This window comes from Prionailurus bengalensis, chromosome A1 (assembly GCF_016509475.1).
Source record: "Prionailurus bengalensis isolate Pbe53 chromosome A1, Fcat_Pben_1.1_paternal_pri, whole genome shotgun sequence".
Lineage (NCBI taxonomy): Eukaryota > Metazoa > Chordata > Mammalia > Carnivora > Felidae > Prionailurus > Prionailurus bengalensis.
This window is the reverse complement of record NC_057343.1, coordinates 21,728,827-21,753,297: the sequence shown is the minus strand read 5'-3', so window position 1 is coordinate 21,753,297 and position 24,471 is coordinate 21,728,827. Positions and strand designations below refer to the sequence as shown.

The 24,471-nt window shown below is 35.7% G+C and overlaps 1 protein-coding gene across 1 annotated transcript in view; it reads right to left on the bottom strand.

Annotated features, from left to right (window-relative positions):
- Positions 1-24,471, bottom strand: part of KPNA3 (karyopherin subunit alpha 3) — a 100,299-nt gene that overhangs the window by 19,297 nt on the left and 56,531 nt on the right. The window contains exons 3-10 of the mRNA XM_043578359.1: positions 13,347-13,436; positions 13,128-13,157; positions 12,989-13,041; positions 12,761-12,856; positions 9,773-9,858; positions 6,488-6,574; positions 5,955-6,124; positions 4,579-4,623 (exon numbers count right to left, since the gene is read on the bottom strand). Of these exons, the coding sequence (XP_043434294.1) occupies positions 4,579-4,623; positions 5,955-6,124; positions 6,488-6,574; positions 9,773-9,858; positions 12,761-12,856; positions 12,989-13,041; positions 13,128-13,157; positions 13,347-13,436 (657 nt within the window). The remainder of the gene's footprint in view (positions 1-4,578; positions 4,624-5,954; positions 6,125-6,487; positions 6,575-9,772; positions 9,859-12,760; positions 12,857-12,988; positions 13,042-13,127; positions 13,158-13,346; positions 13,437-24,471) is intronic.

Genomic DNA, 24,471 nt, shown 5'->3' with positions numbered 1-24,471 from the left:
TATATATATACATATGCACACACACACACACACACACACACACACACACACACATATATATGATATGAGTAGTGTATTTATATATAGGTGTCTGTCTGTGATTCCTGGCACAGAAGTCCTAAAACCCGGTAGTTTTTAAAGTGATAAGAGTACTAGGAGCTTCTCTTGTTCTAGTATTTGCCTTTGACCCTGTCCCTAACACAGAGCTCCTAAACTCTTATAAGCTCCTAAGTGGTAAGAGCAGTAGAAACATCTTTTGTTCTACTGAGGCGACTCTGGGTGGGTGCTGGTTGCCAGAAAGACCAAGCCCTAATCAGAAGTTTTGGAGTTTTCAACTCCATGCCTCATCCTCCGGAGAGGGGAGAAGGGCTGGAAATAGAGTTAATAATTGATCATGCCTACATGAGGAAACCTCCATAAAAATTCCAATAGGACAGAGTTCAGTGAGCTTCCAGGTAGGTAAACATGTCCCTACCAGAAGGGTGGTGGACCCTACCTCCACGAGGACAGGGCTCCTGCCCTCAGGGCCCTCCTAGACCTTGGCCTATGTATCTCTTTATCTGGCTGTTCATCTGTATCCTTTATCATCTCCTTTAATAAACTGGCAATTAAAGTGTTACCCTGGCTTCTGTGAGCCACTTTGACAAATTAATCTAAATGAACCCAAGGAGGGGACTTGTCGGAACTTCCAATCTATAGCCAGCCGTCATAAGCACAGGTGATAACCTGGGCTTGCAACTGGCATCTGAAGGGTGCGTGTGTTGGGGTAATCTGGAAGAACTGAGCACTTAACCTGTGGGACCTGACACTCTCTCCAGATAGACCATGTCACAATCAAATTAAATTGCAGGAAACCCATTTGGTGTCAGAGACTTGCCTGTTGTTGTGGGGAAAACTCCCACACATCTGGTGACCAGAAGTGTCAAGAAGTAAAGTGTTCTGTGTGAGTAATAAAGGAGACACACAGAAGATAAACACACAGCCAGGAAGAACTAGGTCGTTCCCTATGTAGGAAGGAAAAAACTGAGTTTTTCCTAAATGGATCTGTATCCTTTTGTGGTAATAAACTATAAGCAAAACAGCTTTTCAGTGATTCTTTCCGGAAATTCACTGAGCCTGAGGGTGGTCTCCGGGATCCCTGACACACTTATCATCAAGTGTCACTAACAATCAAGTCTCTACACATAACCCATCTGCTACAACTGATTAATTTTATTTGTGCTAGCAGTGAAAGAAGCTAGATTTATATCAAATGTTAGGGAACACTAAAAATTGTCTAGGCATGTCAAGCCATGGACAACTTCAAAAAGGGCAGGAAAACCAAATGCTACAGAATCACTGCAACTGCAAATAAACTTTAAGAAGCATAATAGCCAGAAAGCAATAAACACAGACTAACCTGAATCCGTCCAGATTTCTTCTGTAGTCCTAAGGGTCAATATTTAGTTTTTCTTCTAATGTCCACACCCCAACCCAGCTTCTCCAGCATTCTCACTAATAAATTAAGTCAATCCGGCTGTTTCATTCCTCTGCCTGCTACTATTGTTTTCTGTTGTGCCCTATACCCTAAAACCCAAATTAGAAAGCTGGATATTATCCCCGACTTCCTCTTTTCTTACCACCCACGTCAAACCCAGCAAGTTATCACCGAAAAAATTTTCAAGTCTTCTCTTGTCTTCCTAATGTCTGAGCTCTAACACTGGTGCTAATTTTCTCTCATCCATACTACAAAATCACCACTGATTTGTCTTTCCAACCTTACTTTCCCCTTAACTCTACACTCCACTTAATGGTATGAATCATCAATCCAGAACACAAATTAGACGATTATTCTTTGGTCTGCCATCAGCTACATTAAAAGGATATATGGCTCTTAAGGTGGTATACGAGATGCTGTGTGATCCAGAAAGTGCTAGATTTCTGCCATATTTCCCCCCAATCTTTGCTTTATAGCTTATTCTTCGATCTCTCTAGTTTTAACAACTCCTTTCCTGGCTCTTTTTCTCTTGCTGCCATTGCTTAAATGTAGAGAGTTTCTTAGAATTCAATTTTTAGCCCTTTTTCCATATTTTCATGAATCCCTTAAATACAGACAAATCTCAAATCTGTATTGCGTTTTCCTACTTGGACTACTGCTATGGATGAACAACATGGTTCAAGTAAACCAGAATCAATGTGTCTGCCCTACGATAAACTCATTACCTTCCTCTACTAGTCTCATCCTTTTGCTTTTTACTCCTTCTGATAGTTATGGCATTATATCCATGAGGATTGCTAAATTAGAAAACAGTAATTTTTACTTTTCCTTCACTTTGATCCTTTCCTCTCGAAGCCCTACTTATTTTATCTCTTAACGCTCAAATTTTCCCTCTCTTAGCCATTACTGTCTCTAGCTCAGGCCTTCATCAACTTCTTTAGATTTACTATGATAGCAAAATAGGCCTACTTAACATTCATACTTTCCCCAGTCCAAACCTTGCATACCTTTTCTAAGTTATTTGACCATAACAGGTATGAGCACATCATTTCTGTTTAAAAATCTTCAAGGACTCAAAAAAAAAAAAAAAAAAAAAAATTTAAGGCACGCCTGGGTGGCTCAGTCGGGTGGGCGTCCAACTTTGGCTCAGGTCATGTTCTCATGGTTTGTGGTTTGAGCCCCACATTGGGCTCTGTGCTGACAGCTCAGAGCCTGGAGCCTGCTTCTGATTCTGTGTCTCCCTCTCTCTGGCCCTCCCCGGCTCACGCTCTGTCTCACTCTCTCTCAAAAAAAACACAAAACATTAAAAAAAAAGTCTTCAAGGACTCTGCACTGATTACAAGATAAAGTCAAAACTCCTTAACACAGGATTCAAAACCCTGCAACTTAACTCTCCAGCAAATGTGCTGGGTTATTAATTACCTGTGTTCTCCAAACGTCCTAAGTATTCTCTTGAGTCTTTAATATTTTTCTCCTCATATATCTGAAATGACTTTTCAACTTGACAAAATACTACTCATTTTCCATCTGTATATCATTAGACAGATTAGTTACTTAGATATCTGCCTCCTACCACATTTGTAAGAGAGAGAAGTTTCACTTAATTTTTATGATATTTTGGACTATGTCACAAATGGACAGTTACTTTAGTTGCAAAAGTATTCCATCCTAAGAGCTTAAAGTTCTAAAATGAACTAGAGAAATGTGGTGCAACATTAGCATAGATGTATCTTCTTCACCCCAATGACAAATTACACACATAATTCTGGCATACACACATTCATATTATGTATGTATGTAAACAAACAGAATTATAAAAACACAAACACGTAACAAATCAGAAAGAGATCTTAGCTGAAACAAGAGATGTCAAATCGATGCTAGATGAACACTAGAATCAATACCAGATTCACTGAAATTTATTCATTATATTACCCCATGGAAGAGTAACATTTTGCATTACTACATTAAGGAGAGTTTTCAGATTATCTAATAAAAAAATCTGCCAGAATATATATAGGAAATTCTTAAGTAAATCTCAGTAATGACCAAATCATCTAAAAATACCTTTGCATTTAAAATTATACTTGATATTCTTCAATACTATACCTCCAAAGGTTTGGGTCTTCAACACTGTACCTCCAACTGTCTCCTGGGAGACAGTGTGGTTTCAAAGAAACCACACAAGATCTGCCATCAGAAGATCTCAGTTGTGTATATCAACTTTGATCCTTATTAGCCCTGCAACTTTGGATAAGTCACTTAATCTTTCCCTGAGGCCCAGTTTTTTACTCCGTAAAATGGTGACAATATCTATTCTATCATAAGATTAAATGAAGGGCGCCTGGGTAGCTCAGTGGGTTAAAGGTCTGACTCTTGATTTCAGCTCAGGGCATGATCTCATGGTCTGTGGGATCGAGCCCCATGTCAAGCTCTGTGCTAACAGTGAGGAGCCTGCTTGGGATTCTCTCTCTTCCTCTCTCTGCCCCTCCCTGGCTCACGCTCTCTAAATAAATAAATAGACAGACAAACATTAACAAAAACAAAACAAAACAAAAAGAACCAAATGTGATTTAAAGAAATACAGAGGTGCTTTCTAAATTTTTTTAAATGTTTATTTATTTTTGAGAGAGAGCATAAGTGGGGGAGGGGCAGAGAGAGAGGGACACACAGAATTTGAAGCAGGCTCCAGGCTCTGAGCTGTCAGCACAGAGCCTGCTGCAGGGTTCAAACTCACAAACTGCAAGACCATGCCCTGAGCCGAAGTCAGACGCTCAACCGACTAAGCCACCTAGGCACCCCATGAAGGTGCTTTCTAAAGATTTCACCTCTTTATAAATACTGATACTTTAAAATACACTAATAATACAGATACATTACACATGCAAATCTTCTCCAAAGTTAGCATTATTGCTGTCTGGATGATTTAAGATATAAATTTAATATAACTTTAACCCTGTTTCTGAAAAATAGTTATACATTGTGGAAGCTTCACAAGTTAATAAAATATATGCTGACACTTACAAAAGTCTAAAAAAATAAATAACCTTTCCAGTTCCATCAAGAACAAAATCCCAAATCTAAGCTTCTGCTTTACTTACATTTATATCCGTATGGTATATGAGGACACATAATGCTGGCAAAATCTGAGGAAAGAAGATAAACAATAAATAACACAGAGTTGATGAATATGTCTTTGTAAAAATGAATAACTGTGATACAAAAAACAGTAAATACTATTTGCAGAGCAAGAAAAGACAACGTTAAATTTGCTTGAATCCCTATTAGGAAAATGAAAATCTGATAAATTCAATCTGAAAAACCTAAAACATACTTCAGATATCCGATTAAAACTTCCAAATAAATCTGGCAGAGATTAATGTACCTTAAAAGAAAAAACAGTTGTTTTCAGTAACTTTATGACATAAAATGTCAAGTGGAAAGAATGGAGATGAAACTATAAAGTATAGCTCTCTAAAAAAAAAATCTATTTTTTAAGGATTTTATTTTTAAGTAATCTCTACACCCAATGTGGGGTTCACACTTACAACCCCAAGATGAAGAGTTGCATGCTCCACCGACTCAGCCAGCCAGGCACGCCTAAAGAAAGCTATTCTGAAAACTGTCGTCTCACTTACCTGCCTACATTTAATAAGCTACTTGAGTCAAATTAAAGTTTCTGGCTCCAGATTTAGTCAAGAAAATAACAACCAGTACAAAGTATACAGTTTGTTGAATTCAGGCCTTACAGATCCTTTTTTTTTTTTTTTTTTTTTTTTTAAATCTGGGAGGGAAGAGGTAGAATCACACTAAGCACCCTTTCCATAACAGCAAAACGCAGTAGAAGCTGGTGAAAGATATCAATTATAAAGATTCAGAGTTAACATTTTTTGACACAGTTAAGTGATTAAAGGCTGCATAGAATTTTTAAAAACTTAAAATATTCAGATTCATTTATAGATTAAATGAAAATTAAAAATTTTCTACTTTTTTTTAATTAATAAATTTAATACAAAGCATGTCACACATTTAAGAACACTAATTTTATCAGAAATCTGGGGAAATTTCAATTGGATTTAATGTAAATTCATTCAAGAACATACGAATTTAAGTACACCAGGTTTTATCTGCAGCGATCCTTTAATTTTTTTAGCAGTAAACCAACAATGCAATGTAGTAACAAAATTTCTGAGATTTGATTTTTCTCCTTTTGTATTTTTCTTTTTGAAAGTTTGTCTCCTTTTCGTGAAAACAGTCATTAAAAAGTAAGAATTAGGGCGGGCTAATATTCTTTCAGGTGCCACAAGATACTCAACTTCCATTTCACAGGAGTCAAAAATTAAATATGATGTGTTACTTAAAAAATCTCATACCTGCAATGAAATCAGTATATGCATTATTTCATTCCCTGTGCATGAAACTCTAAAGCATAACATAGGGAAAATATACCATCTGGGCTTTGCAATTCTTCATTTACCTCCTGAACTGTCTCCATAGGCGGTGGGGGATCCTTATTCCTGCAGAGATTGACAATGACCCATGTGACGTTCCGAAGGAAGGTGATGGGAATGGAGGGATTGATGAAGGACAGAAGAGGTTTGACAACTCCCAGTGATATGACATAATCTCTACATTGAGGACCATCACCTACAGAAATGAAAATTGTATTTAAAAAAAAATTACATTCAGGATGAGAAAGTCTGAAATGTATGCAATGGCTCATGTTGGGACACTGATGTTCTATGTTTCCTCACCATTAGTCAAGGGCATCAAGTGTTGCTGTTTCTCCAGATTTTGATTTGGAGAACAGAAATTTAACCTAAAAATCCTGACAGCAAATTGCATATCTGTTTCAAGAAGTACCATCTTAAGTTTGTACTTATAAGGCAAGAAGATAGTCAACCCACGTTAAAATTAGAGGAAACATAGGATGTAATGGCTATGCCAATGTAGGAAAAAAGTTAATTAAGATTCTTAATTGGAGTCTTTTTAAACCTAAATCCAACTTACCTATAATGTTTCCCAAAGCCCATACTGCTTGTTCACAAACATTCTGATGTGGTGAATGGAGAAGTCTCAAAAAAAGAGGTACGGCATCTATAATAAATAAAAATAAATACTGGTATTATAAAATGTCGAAGAGTTTATAGATTTCAGTCTAAATACATTGACAAAATATACAGAGCTTGGGGGTGCCTGTGTGACTCTGCTCATTAGGCAACCAACTCGATTTTGGCTCAGGTCACGATCTCATGGTTTGCGGAGTTCAATCCTCGCATTGGGCTCTGCACTGGCACAGCAGAGCCTGCTTGGGATTCTCTCTGTCTCTATTTGCCTCTGTCCCGCGCTCTCTTTCTCTCTCTCAAAATAAATAAATAAACATATATATATATACACATATGTTTATTTATTTATATTTTTATGTTTATATTATAAATATAAATATAAATATTATAAATATAATATATTTATATATTTATGTTTATTTATATAGAGAGAGAGAGAGGGAGAGAGAGGGAGGGAGAGAGGGAGAGAGAGGGAGGGAGAGAGAGAGAGAGAGACAGAGGGAGAGAGGGAGCCTGGCACACTATAGTTACCCAATTATAGTTCAATGAATGAATAAATGTGGCATATACCCTTACCCTAAAAAAATTTAGTATTTTCCCCTAATTATATTCAATAACACACCTATTGACAATATTTAAAAGTTGTTATATCATTAACTAAAAAAAAAAAAAAAGAAATTTTTCCTGTAATGCATTAAAAAAAAAAAACCCTAAACACATAAACTTAGAATATAATACTTTAGTCAATATGATCCCAATCGCTGATATGGGATTAATTAAAGAACTGATTATTCCCATATCTGGCTTACCTTGAACAATAAAAGAGATTTATCATTATAATCCTTATGCTTACATAATTTACATGTTAGCTTAAGTTCTGAAACAATGGTATCATACCCATTCCAGGTGGGAAGCTAAAATAAGCTGGATCATTTTTTCTTAAATTTCAGACAACTGTGTACTACTTACAGTATTTTTTGCTGTATCTCTCTGCACTACTAACACTTAAATTAAAACCAACTCACACTTTTAACAGCTTTATTAAGATATAATTTACCTGCTTAAGTACACAATTCAACGTTTTTTAGCATTTACACAGAGTTGTATAGTTACCATCACAATTTAATTTTACATTTCCATTACCCCCTAAAGAATGCCACACCCACATAGCAGTCCTACTGCCCATTCAGCTTTAGGCAGCCATTTGCTTTCTATCTCTATAGATTTTCATACCCTGGATATTTCATACAAATGAAAGTGTATAATAAGTGGGATTTTTTTGTGTTTGTCTTTTTTCAATTAGCATAATGTTTTTGAGGTTCATCCTTATATAGCACATACCAGTAGTTCATCCTTTTTTAAAAAAATTATTTATTTAAATCCAAGTTAGTTAACACATAGTGTAATAATCTTTTCAAGAATAGAATTTAGTGATTCACCACTTACATATAACACCCAGCACTCATCCCAACAAGTGCCCTCCTTATTAATGTCCATCATTCATTTAGCCCATCCCCCTCACCCCCTCCTCTCTCCGCCAACCCTCAGTTTGTTCTCTGTATTTAAGAGTCTCTTATGGTTTGTCTCCCTCTCTGTTTTTATCTTACTTTTCCTTCCCTTCCCCTATGTTCACCTGTTGTGTTTCTTAAATTCCACATGAGTGAAATCATATGGTATTTGTCTTTCTCTGACTTATTTAGCTTAGCAATTATGCTAGCTTCATTCTAGTTCCATCCACGTTGTTGCAAATGGTAAAATTTCATTCTTTTTCATCAATGAATAATCCATTACACACACACACACACACACCGCATCTTTATCCATTTGTCAGTCGATGGACATTTGGGCTCTTTCCATAATCTGGTGATTGTTGATAGTGAGTAGTTCATTCTTTTTTATTGCTGAATAGTATTCTATTATATAACACATTTTGTTTATCTACTTACATCAGTTAATGGATATTGAGATTATTTCCATGTTTGGGCCATTGTGAGTAAATGTACAACATCTGTGTACAAGTCTTTGTGTGGACATGTTTTCATATCTCTTGGTTCCACCTAGTAGTAGAACTGCTAGGTCATATGATAACTCTATGATTCACCTTTTGATAAACTATTTTCCAAAGAGGCTACACCATTCTACATTCCCAACAGCAGTGTGTGAGGGTTTCAACTGACTCACATTTGTAATTTAACTGATTTTATTTATTACTTCTGCAAACAGAAGACCAGTATCACTTACCAGTATCACAAATAGAAAGTAACCAAAAGATTAAAAATGCAAACAAAATACTGTTACTAAATTGTAGGTACAATTAATAGGTAGATTGGTAACTAGTAGGTACCTACTAGTCTCTACTGAAAGCCCTAGTCTAAAATCTGCTACCTTTTTGGTACAACTAACATCTAACTGGGAACTTTCTCCTTTGGTATTACCAAAATACCTGAAAGAGAGTAGTATTCTCACTAATTGACACAATGTAACTTATTGCTATATCGTATACTACTTAAAATCATTTTCAGTGCCACCTGAAGCCAGTTAAGTGTTACACATATTAAGAGTACTTGGTGACATCTAGTTTTTTTCAAAGTGCTGTTTTGTCTGTTTGGGTCAACACACTAATAATAGCCCATCCTGAGGTGGGCAAAAATTTAAAAATATAGATGTTCCAAGTTAAAAGGCACAAGCTACTCAATACACTGGAGGTACTAGAAATAGAAATTTTAAAACCTGTCATTAGCAGATAGTCTCTACCCAAAAAGATAAAACTATTCACTTTTTAGTAACCACAATTAAAATTATTTAATGATAGATTAATGATAGCTATGGGAAAGATATCAACCATCAAAATTAACTCCTAAAATTCACTAGTTTAAACATATTGGAAGGTAAAATTCAGCCTTTACAATAAACTCCACATCTTTGCCTTTAAATTTTTTTTTTAAATGTTTATTTATTTTTGGAGAGAGAGACAGAGAGAGAGAGAGAGAGAGAGAGAGAAATAGAGCATGAGCAGGGGAGGGGCAGAGAGGGAGACACAGAATCCCAAGCAGGCTCCAGGCTCTGAGCTGTCATCACAGAGCCCAACATGGGGCTCGAACTCACGAACCGTGAGATCATGACCTGAGTAGAAGTCTGACACTTAACCAACTGAGCCACCCAGGTGCCCCACCTTGCCTTTATTTTTTTTTTTTTAAATCCCAGCAAGTAAGGATGTTAATTTACTTACTAGACTGTACAACAGCTTGAGTCTGTGCAGAAGTTCCTGATGCTATATTAGTTAATGCCCAAGCAGCTTCAAACTGTAATGAAGGACTGTAAAACACAATAAAAAAATCTTTAGACACAAAACTATCACTTAAATTTATGACCCGCAGATCTATACAGTTATCCTTTACCCTGTCCTTTAATTTCACCTTGTTATATCCACCTTGGATATCTCCACCTGACTATCACTGGCTCCCAAAGTCAGTCAATACAAACCTACTTTTTTTTTTTTTTTTTCAATATATGAAGTTTATTGTCAAATTGTAAACCTACTTCTTTAAGTCCAGTGACTGATAGCTGCAACATTTGGCCAGTCATTATTGTCCTTGACTCTTTCCTCTCCCATAAACATCTAATATAAAAGTCATGTCAATTTTACCCTCTAAGTATTTCTTATATTTATAGTACCCCTCTTAAGACCACTGTACTAGTTGAGGCCTTCACCCACTTCACTTGAATCACTGCCACAGCCTCTGCCTTAAAGCTGGGTCCCCATCTGACTCTACTACATCATCTGCTTTACACACGGGAGATATTATTACAAGGCTGCATAATTTTACTGAAAAGATGAGATCATTACAATTTGGAATTGTGACAGAACACCTCACAAAGAAAGTAAAAACTAACCTAGCTTTCCAAAGACAGATAAAGAAAGAAAGGCACTGTCAGCTGGAAATACAAATAAAAGTATCACGGGTGGAATGACCACAATGTGTATGGAGGACAAGGAGCAGATCCAGAGAGTGGAAGCTAAGAAAATAGGTAAAAACATGTAACAGGGGATGAAACTGGAAGGGTAGGTTATCCAAGTGTGTGTCAGTGGACAGAGAGGAGTAGAACTCAAATCCCAAGCTTCAACACTTGGAATTTATTCTATAGACATACTAAGTATAGAGGGCTCCTACAGAGTATAGAAAATAATGCGGTGCGTCCATGGTATGTAGAATTAGGATAAAAAAGTTAAAGGCTGGTGGACAGACCTGTTGAAAGTAAATAATATACATCAAGTTAGGATAGATGGCTGTAAGAATATAAATTCCTTTAAATAGAATACCAAGGTGGGAGGAGGTGAGCAAAAACTGAGAAGAGCCAAAGGTTAGGGACTTAGAAGAAAGCTCTATGAATATCGAAGAAAGACAGTAAGGTTGTAGTACCAAAGGTTAGAAAAATCCAAGAAGGAAAAAGGTTTTAAGGAGAATAAATGTCAGAGACAGAACAAACAGTGAGGTCACAAAGACGGGCCAGATAAGAAAATGGAGGAGCAGATAAGAACTATGATGAATTTTGGCAAAAGGCAGGGGATAAAGAGTATATTGGAGGCAGAGAAGAAGCAAATGGACAATAAGATCAAAGATGATGAATTTATGTCATTCTAGGCCAGAAGAAGAAGGAGTTATTCTATTAAGCCAGCCCTGGTAGCTTGGCAAAATACTAGAAATGAGGGCCTTAAATGAGAAAACAGTGAGATATAAAAAAATAAAATTACAAAGCAGGGAATGTTCTAAGATCTCATTTAAAAAAAAAGGAAGACAGAAAAAGAATGAGTGCAATAAGTAAACAATAAATGAGCATTTATTGTAAGTTTGATACTGTGTAGTGTTTTGTGTATATCATTGCCATTCCTCACAATCACCTGATTTTTGTAGATGAGGTATCTGAGGCTCAAAAGCCACCTGAGTTTGGGTCAGTAGCAAACCCTGGATTTAAATCAATGCCTATTTGGTTCCAAGTCTATGGGCTTTTATATGACAACACTATTTCCTATGACCAATCCATAGAATCAGATCCAAACTACTGACAATTTTCTGCTTTTGCTTCAGGTAGTAGTTACAGAGGTCTGTATATATTTTAGCATAATTTTTTGTATATATGCTATTCACAAACACATCCACAAAATGAGGCTATGCCAAAGGCTGGAACATAAAGTTAAAAAAAAAAAAGATGAAGAAAGAGAAGATCAAAGGGAAAAAGGGTGTCCCTAAAAGTAGAGGTAGAACAGATTGTTTTTTAAATAGCTGATATAAAACTTACTTTTACTTAAATAAATCTTGTTACAGAAAATATGTATGTATAAAGTGAGTGTTAAGCATTTTTGGAGGAACGGTTGCAGCATATAATGAAAGGAAAAAGAAGTATTTTTGAATAAAAATCCTTAGTGGCTACATTTATCTAGTCAACTGAAAATTCCTTAAGACAACATTTAGCAAAACACACCAAATTTTAGTCTAAATACTCTCAAATGCAAAACTAGCATTTGTTTTAAAATACTTTGTGAAGTTAAAACGCACATTCTTCGCACTTAATTCAAACTGATGAGGTGTAAGATACAACACACCAAGATATCTCTGAACACTAACAGAAATGGGGCTGTACCTTAAAAGGTACAAAGTAGTGTTTTTTCCTTTCTATTCTGGAAAAGTATAACCTGATTTTTAATCTACTGCAAATAAAAAGCATGACATTAGACAATTAATCATGGTTGGAGTTCTGTTAAAGACTTCACAGAAGATCAGTGGATTAGCTGGAATATTCCCAGGGTAAGAGCCACTCGGTTCTGGAAACCATTCATGTTGACTCAGTCATGAGGTTAATCTATATATAGACTCATAAGCAAAGAGTGACTCAAACACTATTTGGGTTGTTTTAAAATATTACTAAAAACAAAAACAAAATAAATAAAGACTATAAATAAAATATTTGAGGTAAGTTAGAAGAGGCAATAAACAGAAGCTAATATTTTCCTAGAAAATATACACACACTTCAAATAGTAAAAAAAGAAGCACTCTAGCTCTAGTGAATATGATCACAGAATTAGAAAATTACATAAAAATATATAACAAATGAAAAACGTAATAAATGCAACACCTAAATGAAGCCATTTGTTAAATAATAATCCTAAATTTTCTGGTAAGTGAAAAAAAGTGAACAGGGACTCAAATCCATACTTACTTATCGTCCCTTTCTAGACATTTGACTAGAATTGGTAAAATCCCAGATTTTATTAGGTCATCAATTGGTGGGTTTCTGTCACTGGATAATAGCTTTCTAGAAAAAGAAATATAAGAAATTAATTGCTATAATTTTCAAACTATGAACAGACACAGCAATGTATTACTTCTAGCAATGTATTACTAAGACACCTATAATAATACTTCCTCTAGACAAATTAGTATTTACCTTGCAGCCTGGACAGCACTTAACTGGACCACTGGGTTATCACTTGTGGCATTCTGTAACATCAAATGTGAATTTTAGAAATTTAAAAAATGTCAATTTCCAAATACTTCAAAATGCAAATATTAAACTAATAACATACCTGCAATATAGCTTCTAGTGTTACATTTTGCTTAAAAGAAAAAAAAGACAGTTCAGGGAAGAGTTTATTAGCAAAATCACATTTATTAAATAATCTATTTACTAAAGTTATGAGTTAATATACATTAATTATCATCATAAAATTGATCTTAAATTCAAAATGAAGTTCTCTGATTATAAAATTATTGTAAAAACACTTTATAACACCAAAGTAACTTACTGCTTTAAAATCAGCATCAACATCTGAATCTTCTAAGCTTTCTTCTTGGGGAACATTTCTTTTTTTCAGTAAGTGTTCATCTCTTTTGTTCTGGATAAGGATAACATGAATTAAATGTGTATACTACAAACCATTGACGGGCCACATTCTGGACTTGGTAATGAAATTAACTGGTAACAGTACAGCTTTCACACACACACACACACACACACACACACACACACTAAACATAATAGTTTTGACCAATATCATGCCTCCCCATCTTTAGTAAAGATTCACATTTGGGAATGCAGTATTACTGTAACAGTCTAGCAAATACATTCCAACTAGCATGCTAGCTTTCATCTACTTACTAAAGCAAGAAGTTGCCTAGATGGGAAAGAGTTTAATGCTCAAATGTTAAGGTCTGTATGCTTGTTGGGAATGTGGGGAAAGGGAATTCATTAGCATAAATGCCACCTACTTGCCAACATCTTATATTTAAATTCTTGCTATCTGGCTTTTACAAACAAAAATTCTCTTCTAGCAAATATATTTCTACATTTTATGGGATTTCAATAGTTTGTAATGGCAGCAACATACGCCATTTCACATATCACTCCGGATAAATCAATCTTCTTTTAAGTTTGTTTATATAATTAAGTCTAAATAAATTAAAGTCTGAATGACTTCTAAAATCTTTTTCAATTTATAATTTCAAAGGCTGTACCACCTAGTCTTCAATACAATATTTACAGAAGTGTTTGATTATAACAGAAAGTTACTGAAGAGGTATTAATATTGATGTTAAAATTCAGATCAAATAGAAAGGTAAAACTGGAAATATATGTATATCTGAAGTTTTCTGGATTATCTGTACATCTACTTTTGTCCAATGTAAAAGCAAGCATCTTAAACAAACTGAGGCTTATACATATGCTAATATTAGATTACCTACCAACTTTTATTTATATCACAGCATACTTCTTTAGCAACTACTCAATCAATTCTACATCATTTTTAAATTAATACATTTCACAAATATTAAAATCCATGCACTGATATTTTATAGTCTCAAGTGGCTCTCCACAAAATACTTATTAATTTATAGTGGAAAAACTTGGCAGACAGCATCTTAACCAAGTGGCGAGGGTTAGCATGAGTAAAAAACAAATCCACATTGTGTGCCTTCTGGTCTGATGCACTGAGAAAACACCACTTGTATGGTATTCCTGACCAAAATCCCCACCACAACCACCACCACCACTGGAGGAAAATGAGACAAACCTAAACCTGCCATTCTACAAAAACTAGTGTGTACTCTTGAAAAACGTGTCATGAAAGATAAAAACTCAAGAACTACCAGATTGGATGAGATTGAGGAAACGTGACAAGTGCAACGTCTAATCCTGGACTGGATCTTAGATTCATAAGGACATTATTAGGAATTAGCAAAATATGAATTAGATCTATGAATCAGTAAGTATTTATCTGTGTTAATTTGACAAATGCAATGTGGTTACATAGGAAAGTATATGTTTTTATGAAATATGAACTGACATATTAAGGGTAATGGGGCATTATGCCTGCAACTTAACTCGTTTAAGAAAAAGTGTGTGTATGTGTGTGTAAATCAGAGAGAGAAAGAGAGAGAGAGAATAAGGCAAATATAGAAAAAAGCTAATAAACAAGGAAGCTGGGTGTTGAGTGAAGAGTGCACAGTGTTTTTGGTACTACTGCAAATTTGAATTTCACAATTTAAGTTTGACATTGTTTCAAAACTTAAAAGCATCTATGCATTGTACTTCGTGATTTGTAACATGGTTAATTTTAAAATCTTTTATATGGCAATTTTAACATCTCTTGGAATTTATTTAAAAGTTTCCCTAAGTTCATCCCATTCTATTTTTATTGTTTTCTTCTAATTATTTTCCAGTCTGAATAATGAAGCCTCCAAAGGCCTTTCAGGAATCGTACTCTCTCCATTTCTCCAACTCCAACAGGTATTTCAGGCATAAAAGCAATACAAAGCATAAATACAGCTAAAGCCTCTTATAAACAACAATGCCTAAAGCAGGGATAGCATTTTATCATGACATATGATGTTTGCAGTCTTTTTTTTTTGGGGGGGGGGATAAGGAAGCTCATTTCTATACCTAATTTGCTAAGATTTTTTTTCTTTTACCTTTTCAGCCACAAATAGGTGCTTCATTTTATTAAACTGTGCTTCTTTTGCATCTATTGATATTGACATACAATTTTCCCCTTTCATCTGTAATGGGGTAAATTAATTGACTTTCTAATGTTAAACTTAGAACCTTGCAATGTAAAATTTACAAGTTTGCAAGACCTGGGATAAACTGTTCTTGAAATTTTAATTAAAAAAATGTTTTTAATGTTTATTTTTGAGAGAGGAGAGAGACAGAGTGCAGGCAGAGGAGGGGCAGAGAGAGACACACACACAGAACCTGAAGCAGGTTCCAGGTTCTGAGCTGTCAGCACAGAGCTAGACGTGGGGCTCGAACTCATGGATGGTGAGATCAAGACCTGAGCTGAAGTCAGATACTTAGCGACTGAGCCACTCAGGAGCCCCTCTTGAAAGTTTAAAGAGTTATTCTTTACTGGATTTAATTTACTAATATTTTATTTCACATTTTTAAACCTATGTTCATAAGTGAAACTGGCTTATAAGCACCTTTTCTTATGCTGTCTTGGTCACATTCTCAACGTCATGGGTTTGCTAGCTTCACAGAACAAGTTGGGCAGTGTTCCCTCCTTACCTTCTCTAAAATCATTTAATAAGAAATTACCTGTTCTTTGAATGTTTGCTGGAGTTCTGTCTGCAAGATTACCTTTTCTTTTTCAGGAGGTTAGAAGAGGTTAAACATTTTTAGCTACTGAAATAATTTCTTTATTTTTAGAACTATTCAGGTTTTCATTTCTTCTTGAGTTAGCTGGGTAATTTTTTTTTTCCAGTAGGAAGTTGGTCATTTCAGCTAAGTTTTCAAATCTATTGGCAAAAAATTACTCATCACCAAATTGTGGCACACTGTCGGCAAAATGGCTGTAATCCCCCCTTCCAATGCCTCTGGATAGTCTGATCCTGCCCCCGCACTGATTCCAGGTATGGCTGTGTGACTTGCTTTGGCAATGAGACATTACTCAACCGTACTTGAAAACTGCTTACACATCTGAGGATGTCCTCTCTTGCTGCTCTTACAATTCTAAAACCACCATGTGAACACTGTGCTAGCCTGCTACAGGATGAGGCTATGTAGAAGGCAACCAAGGTCTCAGCCAATAGCCAGAAAGTTGTGTGAGACCATCTTTAGATCATCTAATCACCAGCTAACCCATCATCAGTGAATGAGGGAACCCAGCAAATATCAGCTGAATTGGCCCAGACTAGAAGAACCACTCTGCCAACCCACAAAATTATTAGTTGAATAAAATGGCTATTGTTTGAAGCTACTTGGTTTTGGATTGGTTTATTACACAGCAAAAACTAAGTGATGTATTAATATTTTAAAACCTATGCCACATATACATTAATATGCCTTTTAAATTCCTATTATTATTTGTTCTATATCTCCACTTACTATAAATTTCTCTTGAGAAGTATCTTTTTAACTGTATTCAACAGGCTCTGACGTAATTATTTTTCCTATCGCTCATTTCTAGGTAATCATAATAGCCACTAGGATTTCTGTGATGGTCAAGGTTAGAAGTCCTTCCTTCCTTTCCTCCTTCCTCCCTCCCTCCCTTCCTTCATTTCTTTCTTTTCACACTATGAGGTTTTTGTAACTATCTTATTCCCAGATTTCTAGTTTAACTGTATGCTGATCAGAGAATATAGTCTGCACAACATTCTGAAATTAACTGATATTTATCTGATATACCAGATTTTCTTGAAGTTTCTTAGTCCACAGGGTAGGCCAAAGGAAATACCTAAATTTTTTTTTAATGTTTATTATTTTTGAGATAGAGAGACAGCAGGGGAGGGTATGAGAGAAAGGGAGACAGAGAATCCCAAGCAGGCTCTGTAGCTGTCTGTGCAGAGCCCAACATAGGGCTTAAACTCACAAACCCTGAGATCATAACCTGAGCTGAAACTAAGAGTTCAGCACGTAACACGTAATGGACTGAGCCACCCAGGTGCACCTAAATATCCTTTTCAAATAGTTAGGTGCAAACAACTTAATAGTCATTGGCAGGGGATTGAGGGGTTGTGGGGTTGGAGATTGTGGGGGGGGGGCAGGGAGGCATATAAATTGAAAGGAAAAAATTTTATTTCACTCTTAAACAAAATATGTGATTAAACAAATGCAGTGAGATCTAATGTTTAAATCATAAACTACCTCAATCAATCCCTAATAGTTCTGTGATATCTAAAAGATGTTAAATGTTGCGATGTTTCCCTTAAAATCTCACAATTTCCCAAATGTCCCTCTGGAGCCCCATGTTGCCTCAGTGCACTTTGGAAATTATAGCTTTATACTATCACAGAGCCATTTTTCAAGGGGTTTTATACATGTTTTTTAGAAAACACTTGCAAATTAAGTTATTTAACTTTTCTTTCCCCTATTAATTGGTGTGTTTATTACTGACAAGAAAATCTACCACAATGATTATGTCTTTAAGAAATTCTGCCTTGTAATTTTGTCAATTTTTGCTTTATATGTATTTGGACATATAGCACAACATTGAGTTGTGACTAACTTGTTCTGCGAGTGTTCCACAAGATAAGCAAACATTTCTAATACATTTTAATTTGGTAAATGAGTAGGGCGTGATGCCAAATGTCATGTGGTCACAACTGAGCCAATGGCTCTTCTCACTCTCTCAGTGTGGGATTGTGGGGAGATCATCTCCCATGCTCGGATGCTTGGTCTCAGGCCACGCTGCTTGGCAGAAATCAGTGACTTTTCGGAACATTGGAAGGTGCCCACAACTGGCACTAGGGTATTTTTTGTCACTTCAAAGTACCACTGGACAGTCCTTTGCTTTTCCACCCAAGAGTAAGCTTAGGAATTCTTTGCTTCATTCTAGGTCAGCCTGCCTGCAGATATAGACCCTTCTCTCTGCTGCTTATTGCCAGTTACATTAAGTACAGTATACGACAAGAGTTTATTAATACTGTAGTCAACATCCGTGAGAACATATATAATAGCCCCCATGCATAAAAAGGTTGAAAAGAACGGCAGTAAGAAGGAGATGATTACAGTGAAGTTAAGAATGAAATCCTTGAGAAGTACGAAGTATGCGAATGGCCGAAACTGCAAGATTTTATAAGAAGTCTGCATCTGCACCTTGTCTGCAGGGGAGGAGGAGAAAAAGGCAGAGGAAACTCTCACTTCAAATGAGATTAGAGATGTGTAAAATGTGGGAAACAGTGCAAAATTTTGTAGAAAACCACCACCTGAATAAGGCTATATAAAGCAGTGTGAGCAAAGAACCTGTCTAATAACCATGTGATGTCACATTTCTACAAAATCCTGAAAAGGAGGCAAAAGCAAGTGTCATTGGATAGGTTTCTTGTTATAGTTGCATGAAAAGAAAAATATTCCATTGAGCCAATAGATAGTGGTGATTCTGTTACTCGATAATGAAAGTCATCTACACAAACCCTCCTGTCTCCCTCACACCAGCCACAAAGGTTTTCAAAGGCAAGTGCAAGTTAATTTGTTTTTAAAGTTATTGTAGTTACTTAGTAAATTGTTTCTTTTATCAAAAATAAAGTAATGAATCCCACATTTGAACTGAAAGCATCCTAAGTAAGCCAAAATATCCTAGGGCATGAAAATCATACATTACTCTTAATAAAAACTATGTATAAACCAAGAAAACATAATCCCTGGGCAGGTTTCTGGTGATTTAATTAAGCATTAAAGGGAGCTTCATCAAACCAGTAACTTAAACTGTCCCTTTACTTGACAATCTAGAGATTTTTTACCCTCTAAGACATTGTACTACAATAAATTCAGCATCCATAAAAGGCATCTCTTTCATCAAGTGGGAGGGGAGCTCAAAAGATATGGGAACGACCCTAGTTTCAACACCTACTTTATGTTCAATCTCTCTCTCTCTCTCACACACACAAACACATGATCCATTTTTAAAGTTCCTTTAAAAACCTATTATTAATCTATTACCCAACTATATACTTAACCTATTTAGACTTTCTGTTTTCTGACTATTAGGGTTGAAGTACAGGGAATGGCCACTTTGTATGTTAAAAAGGTTACTTATGGGCAATTTCTTAAGACTCACCTAGTATTTTCTGAGTTAACAAATTCTATACATTGATGTCTATATAAAGTTCTTTTTCATTCCCAAATTTCTCTCTTCATCTTGAAAAAGTACATTCTATATCTAAATTCTATACCTAAATCTGTGGAATAAGCAATCACTTTTTTTTTTAAAGTTTATTGAGAGAGAGAGAGAGAGAGAGAGAGAGAGAGAGAGAGAGAATCCCAAGCAAGCTCCACACTGTCAGTACAGAGCCCAATGCAGGATTCAAACTCAAACTAACTGCTGGATCATGACCTGAAGCGAAGTCAGACGCTTAACTGACTGAGACATCCCCAGCAATCACTTCTTAAACACGTTATGAAAAAAATATCTATCAGCCCCACTTTGAATGCAACAGAATTAAATTTGTTTTTATCCAGCAATACATTCATTGTGTTAAATTCTTATCTAGCTTTAGTTCCTGTAAAATTAAAAATAAAATTACTTTTATTTCACAGAGCAGTAAATGAAGATACAGAGAACCTGGATAAATTAAATTATATACCTAGGAAATATCAGATAAGATTTGAACCCAGGTTGTGGCTGGTTACAGAGCTGTTTCTTAGATATATTTTACTACTTGCTTTATTTATTTATTTTTTATCTAAAGGCTTCTAAAGAAGTAGGAAAAAAGGCTCACAAGATAAGGCCTTCTCTTCAATATTAACATTTATGAAATGATACTACTGCTGTGCAGACATAAGGATAGTCACCCACAAGTTTTATATATTATATTTACATTTTGGCCACTCTGCTCAGTGTATTATACTCTGATTAATTTCTTTTAAACCAAAACACTACTGGTTCAGCAATCAGGTAAAAATCTGACAACGTAACAGAAATTATTTTTCCTGAAGGATCACTTAGCTAATCTCATCAAACAACTGCTGCTTTCTTTTGGATTCTCATTTATTAAGCAAAGTTTTACATATGACCATTTCAACAGACATTGGAAAAGCATTTGACGAAAGTACAACATCCATTCATGACAAAAAAACCTCAACAAAGTAGGTTTAGAGGGAACATAATAAAGTCCATTTATGAAAAACCTACAGCCAACATTATCCTTAATAGGAAAAAACTGAGAGCTTTTCCTCTAAGGTCAGGAACAAGACAGGGATGTGTCCACTTTACCCACTTTCATTCAACATAGTGCTGCAAGTCCTAGGCACAGCAATCAGACAACAAAAAGAAATACAAGGCATCCAAACTGGTGAGGAAGAAGTAAAACTCTCACTCTTTGCAGATGAATGATACTCTGTATGGAAAATCTGAAAGATTCTACCAAAAAACTGTGAAAACTGGCAAATGACTCAGTAAAGTGGCAGGATACATAATCAACATACAGAAATCTGTTGCATTTCTATATACGAACAATGAAGCAGCAGAAAGAGAAATTAAGAAAAAACTCTCAGTTATAGCTGCACCCAAAATAACAAGATACCGAGGAATACACCTAACCAAAGAAGTGAAACACTGGTACTCTGAAAACTGTAAAAACACTGAAGAAAGAAACTGAAGGCGGGGCACCTGAGTGGCTCAGTCGGTTGAGTGTCCGACTTCGGCTCAGGTCACGATCTCAGAGTTTGTGAGTTCGAGCCCCGCGTCAGGCTCCATGCTGACAGTTCAGAGCCTGGATGGAGCCTGCTTTGGATTCTTTTTCTTTCTCTCTCTCTCCCTCTCTCTCTCTCTCTCTCTCTCCCTCTCTCTCTCTCTCTCCCCCTCACCTGCTAGTGCTCTGTTTCTCTCAAAAATAAATAAACATAAAAAAACCCAACAAAATACCAATAGAATTTTTCACACAACTAGAACAAACAATTCTAAAATTTGTATGGAACCACAAAAGACCCCAAATAGTCAAAGTAATCTTGAAAAAGAAAAGCAAAGCTGGAGGCATCACAATTCCAGACTTCAAGTTGTATTACAATGCTGTAGTCATCAAGACATTATGGTACTGGCACAAAAATAGACATATAGGTCAACAGAAGAGAATAGAAAACCCAGTAATAAACCCACAACTATATGGTCAATTAATCTTTGACAAGGCAGGAAAGAATATCCAATGGGAAAAGGACAGTCTCTTCAACAAATGGTGCTGGGAAACTTGGACAGTAACATGCAAAAGAAACTGGATCACTTTCTTCACCAAACACAAAAATAAATTCAAAATGGGTTAAAGACCTAAATATGAGAACTGAAACCATAAGAATCCCAGAAGAGAACACAGGCAATAACCTCTTTGACATCAGCTATAAAAGCTTTTTTCTAGATATGTCTCCTGAGGCAAGGGAAACAAAAGCAAAAATAAACCTATTGGGCCTACATCAAAATAAAAGCTTCTACATAGTGAAGAAAACAATCAAGACTAAAAGGCAACCTACATACAGAATGGGAGAAGATATTTGTAAATGACATATTCAAAATATACAAAGAATTTACAAAACTCAATACCCCCAAGATAAATAACCCAATTAAAAAATGGGCAGGGGTGCCTGGGTGGCTCAGTAGGTTGAGCGTCCAACTTCGGCTCAGGTCATGATCTCGCACTCTGTGAGTTCAGGCCCCGTGTCGGGCTCTGTGCTGACAGCTCAGAGCCTGGAGCCTACTTCGAATTCTGGGTCTCCTTCTCTCTGCCCCTCCCCCCACTCATGCTCTGTCTCTCTCTCCTCTCTGTCAAAAATAAATAAACATTAAGAAAAAAAATTTTTTTTTAAATGGGCAGAAGACATAAACAGACATTTCTCCAAAGACATAACTATGGTCAACAGACACACGAAAAGGTGCTTGTCATCATTTATCATCAGGGAAATGCAAATCAAAACTTCAATGACATATCACCTCACCCTGTTGGAATGGCTAAAATCAAAAACACAAAAAGAACAAGTGTTAGTAAGGAGGTGGAGAAAAAGGAACCCTTGTGCACTGTCAATGGGAATGATAACTGGTACAGCCACTCTGGAAAACAGTATGGAGTTTCCTCAAGAAACTAAAAATAGATCTACCCTATAATCCAGCAATCATGCTAGTGGGTATTTACCTAAAGAATATAAAAACACTAATTCAAAGGGATATGTGGAACTCAATGTTTATCACAGCGTTCTTTACAATAGCCAAGATATGGAAACAGCCCAAATGTCCACTGATTGATGAATGCATAAAGAAGATACAGTATATGTATATATTATTCAGGCCTAAAAAGAATGAAGTCTTCCCATTTACAATGACATGGATGGAGCCAGAGAGTATTATGCTAAGCGAAATAATTCAGAGAAAGACAAATACCATATGATTTCCCTCATATGGTTTCATTTATAAAACAAATGAGCAAGAAGAAAAAAAGGAGACAGAGAGACAAACCAAGAAACAGACTCTTAATTATAGAGAACAAACTGATGGGTACCAGAGGGGAGGTGGAGAGGTGGAGAGGTGGAGGGGTTAAATAGGTGATGGGGATTAAGGACTGCACTTGTGATGAGCATTCAGTTGTATGGAAGTGTTGAACCACTATATTGTACACCTGAAAGTTGTACAGTTTTACAACAGAAAGGTGTACATACACCTGAAAGTTCACTATATGTTAACTAACTGGATTTAAAAGAAAAAAGAAAAAAACTAATTCAGCATTAAAACCAGTAACAGCATTTCATTAAGTTTTGATTGAGATAATTGTAAATTTGAATGCAGTTACACGAAACAATGCAGAAATCTCTAGCTCAGGTTCTCTTAATTAACATTTTGCAGAACTATAGTATAATATCACAATCAAGACATTGACACTGATATAATCCCTTGATCTTATTCAGGTTTCCTGTCTTACCTGTATTCACTGTATGAATGTTTAAAGTGTATTAAATCTATGCAGTTTTATCACCTACACAGGTTCATATATCCATGATTTTAGTCAAAATACTGAACAGTTCCAAAAACAGAAGATGCCCTCCTGTTGCCTTTTTATAAGCAAACAACCTCCCTCTCCCTGTATCTAACCCTTGGCAACCACTAATCTACCCTTCATTCCAAAAATTTTGTCACTTCAAAAATGTTATATACACGGAATCACACAGTATATAACCTTTTTGTGATGGGCTTTCTTTTGCCCAGCATAATTCCCTAAATATTTGTATAAGTTGTTGCATCTATTAACAGCTTGTTCCTTTTAATTGCGGAATGGCATTTCATGGCAAAGACATGCTAAAGTTTAACCAATTACCCTTTAAAGACATCTGGGTTGGTCCCAGGTTATGGCTATTCCAAAATAAAGCTGTTACAAACATTCATGTACAGGTTTTGTATGAATACCAGTTTTCATATCTCTGGAATAAATGAGTAGGAGTATAACTGGTGGTTATATAGCAGCTACATGTTTTCCAGAGTGATTATACCATTCCACATTCTCATCAGCAACATATGATTTAACCAATTTATCTGCATCTTCACTAGCTTTTCATGTTGTCATTATTGTTTATTTTAGCCATTCTGATAGATGCTTGCTTAGTTGGTTTTAATCATAAGTACCATCTGTATATATCCTTCACTGAAATATCTCTTCCATCTTTGCCCATTTTCTAATTAGACTCTTTTTTGTTTTTTGATTTTTTTTAATATTAACATTTAAGAGTTCATTATATATGCTAGATACTAGTCCTGTATTGGATGTGTGGTTTTCTTCTTGCCTCTAGTTTTTATTTTCATCTTCTTCACATGGGTTTTCACAGAATAAAATTTTTTAATTTGTTAAGCTCCAACTTTCTTTTTATGGATTATGCTTTAGTGGTCAACTATAAAAACTCTTCGCCTGGCTCTGGATCCTGAAAATTTCCCTCCATTTATAGTTTTATGTTTTACATTTAAATCT